This window comes from Ascaphus truei, unplaced genomic scaffold (genome assembly GCF_040206685.1).
Source record: "Ascaphus truei isolate aAscTru1 unplaced genomic scaffold, aAscTru1.hap1 HAP1_SCAFFOLD_1140, whole genome shotgun sequence".
Lineage (NCBI taxonomy): Eukaryota > Metazoa > Chordata > Amphibia > Anura > Ascaphidae > Ascaphus > Ascaphus truei.
In genome coordinates, this window is record NW_027454007.1 from 77,438 (window position 1) to 83,437 (window position 6,000).

Genomic DNA, 6,000 nt, shown 5'->3' on the forward strand with positions numbered 1-6,000 from the left:
CCCAAGGCCCGCTGGAGGACCTGGACCTAAAGGGGTGGCCACCAGATACACTGTAGGGGAGCCGGGCCCCTTAACTGTCAGCGGAGTCACCAAGGTGGCTTTAAATTACTTTCATAGGAGTGCCACATGGCCAAGTATCTGCAGAGATCCAGATTCACTAAATGGTGCTAGACCTGACCACTGGGACAAGGGGCAATTGCACACAGCAGCGTATCAATGCAATTGCCCCAGACAGATCTAATCGGCCTCACCGTCAAATTGTTACTTATTTGTTTCCATTGCCGAAATGAACGAGTTGCAGGGCAATGCATTGCTTGCCCCTGTGGCACTCAGGGGGTTACGGTGGCCTGGATTGGGACAAGGGATGTTTGTACCAAGTTTGAAGACGAATCCTTTTCATCTCCCATAAGAGCATTTGATTTCATGCCTCAAAAATGTACTGAGTCACTTTCTAAGCATCCAATCTCCGAAAATAATTCTATAAATATAGCTGGAAGGTACATTTCACTCCTCCCCGAAATATCACGGTTAGCAAACCTCACCCCGGGCCGTCCATCTGGGACTGCTACAGCGGACGCCTTTGCCTTAGAATGATATTTTAAATGCACAGGAAAGGGAATAGTACAAGGCTGGCATTCATTGTATGTATTTGCTTGCGGAACGTTCCGGTAGCTGTGCTTCGCTCCTTCACACGCAGCAGGGATCATTTTAACTGAACAAAAGTTCAATGTAGACGCGGACGTTTACCCGCTGGCTGTTAGGCGTTAGGGGTAGTTAGGCAGGGCTGGCCCTCGGGCAAGGCCGCTCTTCAAGGTAAGCCCCCTTAACTTTTTCCACAGGAGGGGCCCCTCTGCCAGCGTGCCGCCTCGGGCCCCGCAAAGGCGTTGTTAGGGTAAGGGGTTAAAGGATTAAGGTTTTTAGCGTATGTTGTTACGGTTATTAAGGTTAGGGTAAGGGGTTAAGGTTAGGGGTTAAGGTTAGGGTAAGAGGTTAAGGTTAGGGTAAGGGGTTAAGGTTATTAAGGAGCGGGGGTCTTGTTTATATGTATTGGGGGAGTGGGGGTCTTTTAAAAATGTATTGGGGGAGCGGGGTTATATGTATTTTGTGGGGGGGGATTGAGTGAGAGGAGAGAGGGGGAGAAGGGAGTAAGTGAGGAAAAGAGTGAGTAAGAGTGAGACGCAGGGGAGAGAAATGCATGCGAGGCAGGAGGGGGGAGGGGGGGAAAGAGGAATACATGGGAAGAGGGTGGGAAATAGAGGGGACTCCTGAGGTGTGAAATGGGGGGGCTCACAATACCGCCGGTGTGAGGGGGTTGGGGGGTGGGGCCCCGGACATAACTGTAGTCCTGTGCTCTGGGAAATCTGTCTGCGGCCCTGGTTATTAAGGTTAGGGTAAGAGGTTAAGGTTAGGGTAAGAGGTTAAGGTTAGGGTAAGAGGTTACGGTTAGGGTAAGAGGTTAAGGTTAGGGTAAGGAGTTAGAGGACAATACCTGTGGCGGCGAAATGACCCAGCGGTGAAGCGGCCGCGGCAAAATGTCTTCGACCGTGTATTTAGTACATGCAGTTACAATGTATAGCACCCAGGCGCAGGGCTGTTCCCCACGGTCCTAGCTGGCTCTTTGTGTCACCCATTGGGGTTCTGGGTTACCAGATATTGCACAGCTGTTCTGCATCAGGGGAAGGTGACAAACACAGAATGCCATTCCCGGTGAGAGGCGGCGACTTACCACAAGAGCAGCACGTGAAGCAGTTTGTATGGAAGAGGTTGCCCATGGCCTGGCAGGCTTGACTCGCTCCGTAAACACCCTTCCCACATTTTATACAAATACCTACGGAGACAAGAAACAAAATGCAAATTGTCAGCAATTCTCTGGAGAGGAAGCAACTTGCAGGCGATTACTTCAGGAACACTTTGCGCAGCCCCCACTGCCTCAAACACAATGGCTCATTTAAATATCAAAGCCAGGTGTGAATAGGACTTCAAATCCCATGCACAATAGAGCTGTGGGATGGGGGTACGTGCGAATGCTGGAATGGGCAGAAAGGGAAACAGTGAAAGATGTTTCTGTTACACAATGCAGGTGTGTGTATCTGTGTGTGTGTACTGTATGTATGTATGTATGTATGTATGTATGTGTGTGTATGTGTGTGTGTAGGTGTGTGTGTGTAGGTGTGTGTGTGTGTATGTATGTATGTATGCATGCATGCGTGCGTGTGTCTGTGTATATGTGTGTGTGTGTATGTATGCATGCATGTATGTATGTAGGTGTGTATGTGTATATATGTGTGTGTATGTGTGTATGTATGTATGTAGATGTGTGTGTGTGTGTATGTGTATGTGTGTGTACTGTATGTATGTGTGTAGATGTGTGTGTACAGGAAAATGATTCCCTGCCCCAAAGAGCTTACAATCTAAGGTGCAGAACAACATCTAAAGTGTCCAGCAACGTGTACAATGGAAACCCTTAGCTCAGCCATTGGACGCTGACGGAGGAGGGCGGCACTAACAGTGTTACAGAGGCCCCACGCTCTGCCCCGGCAATCCGTGGGGAAGGGAGCGGGCCTCGTTATATGGGGGGGTGGGGGGGAGGGGGAAATCTGCCTCTAGCTGGGGTTCCTGAACCCCCCTGTTGGGAATTACTGCCTCAGTCACCTTTCCTTAAGATTTCCAATGTAACAGCAGCAGAACAGAGAGATCTGATACAGAGATCTGGTAACAGAGAGATCTGGTAACAGAGAAATCTGATACAGAGAGATCTGATACAGAGATATCTGATACAGAGATATCTGATACAGAGATCTGGTAACAGAGAGATCTGATACAGAGATCTGGTAACAGAGAGATCTGATACAGAGAGATCTGATACAGAGATCTGGTAACAGAGAGATCTGATACAGAGATCTGGTAACAGAGAGATCTGATACAGAGATCTGGTAACAGAGAGATCTGATACAGAGATCTGGTAACAGAGAGATCTGATACAGAGATCTGGTAACAGAGAGATCTGATACAGAGATCTGGTAACAGAGAGATCTGGTAACAGAGAGATCTGGTAACAGAGAGATCTGGTAACAGAGAGATCTGGTAACAGAGAGATCTGGTAACAGAGATCTGGTAACAGAGATCTGGTAACAGAGATCTGGTAACAGAACTCTCGCCAAAGCTCATTCTTTTGATGCCAGCCACACAGGGACTTTCCGACCCAACGTGTGGGTTTGTGAGTCTGAGGCGTCTGTCAGAACTCAAAGCTGAAAGCGCGAGACTATTCAAATAATGAACCCAACAGACTGAGCTATTCGCAAATCAATGAGACACAGGGCAGGTAAGCTGGTGAAGTAATCAGATGCAGACACCCCCGGGGTGCGGATCACTTCAGCCAGGGATGGCATTGCAGAAAGATACCCAAAAATCACGGTTTTATAAAAAGAAGACCTAATAGCCTAGAGAAAAAAAAAACATTCTCGTTACAGATATAAGAAATGAGGAGGTGAGATACGGAAAGATGCTTCCGGTAATGTATGTTATTATGAAGCAACTAGAGCAGGGACATTAGGATATGTTTAAAAAAAAAAGAAAAAAAAAATCACAACTTCGTTAATTTAGAGCAGGACTGCACGACATGAGGCCAGCGGGACGCGCGAGGCCAGAGGGACACGCGAGGACTGCGAGAAGCGCGAGGGACGCACGAGGCCCGCGGGAAGCACGAGGGCCGCGGGAAGCACCAGGCCCGCGGGAAGCACCAGGCCCGCGGGAAGCACGAGGCCCGCGGGAAGCACGAGGCCCGCGGAAAGCACCAGGCCCGCGGGAAGCACCAGGCCCGCGGGAAGCATGAGGCCCGCGGGAAGCACGAGGCCCGCGGGAAGCACGAGGCCCGCGGGAAGCACGAGGCCCGCGGGAAGCACCAGGCCCGCGGGAAGCACCAGGCCCGCGGGAAGCACCAGGCCCGCGGGAAGCACCAGGCCCGCGGGAAGCACGAGGCCGCGGGAAGCACGAGGCTCGCGGGAAGCACCAGGCCCGCGGGAAGCACCAGGCCCGCGGGAAGCATGAGGCCGCGGGAAGCACGAGGCCCGCGGGAAGCACGAGGCCCGCGGGAAGCACGAGGCCCGCGGGAAGCACGAGGCCCGCGGGAAGCACCAGGCCCGCGGGAAGCACCAGGCCCGCGGGAAGCACCAGGCCCGCGGGAAGCACGAGGCCGCGGGAAGCACGAGGCTCGCGGGAAGCACCAGGCCCGCGGGAAGCACCAGGCCCGCGGGAAGCATGAGGCCGCGGGAAGCACGAGGCCCGCGGGAAGCACGAGGCCCGCGGGAAGCACGAGGCCCGCGGGAAGCACGAGGCCCGCGGGAAGCACGAGGCCCGAGGCCCGCGGGAAGCACGAGGGACGCACGAGGCCCGCGGGAAGCACGAGGCCCGCCCGCACTCACTGTGTTTGTATTAACAGTGATCATAACATGATCTTATCTTATACTATATTAGTGAAAGCACTGTATGTTTGCCTGCCTGGATGTCCGGTGTCCCTAGCGGCAATCTCATTGGTCCCTTGGGCCGGCCGCCCCCGCACACCTTTCATTGGCCTCACACACTCACACCACCCCCTTGGCCCGCCCCCCACACCTCTCATTGGCCTGAGGCGGAGTGACGGGCCAAAGATCCAAAAAAAAAATACACACACACACACACACACACACACACACACACACACACCTCTTCACCTCACTTCCCCTCCACCCCCCCCCCCCCCGGCGCCGCTACAGTCAGCGGGGGAGCGGCCACAACACGCTGCCTCCCGCCTCAGATCCACGTGGGAGCTGCCGGACGGGTGAGTGAGCGGCCTTCACCTCCCCTCACCCACCCCTCACTACACTTCCCCTCCCATCCACATCCCCTCCACCCCCCCCTCCACCTCCCCTCACCCACCCCTCACTACACTCCCCTCCCTTCCACCTCCCCTCCACTTCACCCCCCCTTCACCTCACTTCCACCCCCCTTCACCTCACCTCCACCCCCCCCCCTTAACCTCCCCTCCACCCCCCCTTCACCTCCCCTCCACCCCACCTTCACCCCCACCCCCACCTTCACCCCCCTTCACCTTCCCTCACTCCCCCTTACAACCTCCCACCACCTCCCCACCTTCCCCACCACCTCCCCCCTCTTCCCACCACCTCCCCCCCCTTTCCACCGCCCACCCCTTCCCACCTTCCCACCACCTCCCCCCCTTCCCACCTTCCCACCCCCTTCCCACCATCTCCCCCCCTTCCCACCTCCCCCCCTTCCCACCACCTCCCCCCCCTTCCCACCTCCTCCCCCCCCTTCCCACCACCCCCTCCTCCCCCCTTCCCACCACCTCCCCCCTCCTCCCCACATCCCACCACCCCCCTCCTCCCCACTTCCCACCACCTCCCCCCTCTTCCCACCACCTCCCCCTTCCCCTCCTCCATCTCCCCCCTTCCCCTCCTCCATCTCCCCCCTTCCCCTCCTCCACCTCCCCCCCCCTCCTTCCCCTCCTCCACCTCCCCCATTCCTCCACCTCCCCCCTTCCCCTCCTCCACCTCCCCACTTCCCCTCCTCACCTCCCCCCTTACCCTCCTCACCTCCCCACTTCCCCTCCTCCCCTCCTCCACCTCCCCCCTTTCCCCATCTCCCCTCTTCCCCCCCTCCACCCCTCTTTCCCCCCTTCCCCCCTCTTTCCCCCCTTTCCCTCCTCCCCCACCTTTCCCCCCTTTTCCCCTCCCCCACCTTTACCCCCTTTCCCCCTTCACCCCTCCCCCCTTCACCCTTACCTCCCCCTTCCCCGCCCTTCCCACCACCCTCCCCCCCTTCCCACCACCTCCCCCCCCTTTCCACCACCTCCCCCCCCCCTTTCCACCACCCCCCCCTTCCCACCACCTCCCCCCCCTTCCCCACCACCTCCCCCCCTTCCCACCTTCCCACCACCTCCCCCCCCTTCCCACCACCTCCCCCCCTTCACACCCTCCCCCCTTCCCACCACCTCCCCCCTCTTCC

At 56.5% G+C, this 6,000-nt stretch overlaps 1 protein-coding gene across 1 annotated transcript in view; it reads right to left on the minus strand.

The window, feature by feature from the left end:
* The window catches only part of LOC142475299 (Wilms tumor protein 1-interacting protein homolog), a 37,494-nt gene extending 35,670 nt beyond the window's left edge, over positions 1–1,824 (minus strand). Inside the window, exon 1 of the mRNA XM_075581225.1 lies at positions 1,727–1,824. Coding sequence (XP_075437340.1) covers positions 1,727–1,772 — 46 coding nt within the window. The 5' untranslated portion in view covers positions 1,773–1,824. The remainder of the gene's footprint in view (positions 1–1,726) is intronic.
* Positions 1,825–6,000: the final 4,176 nt, after the last annotated feature.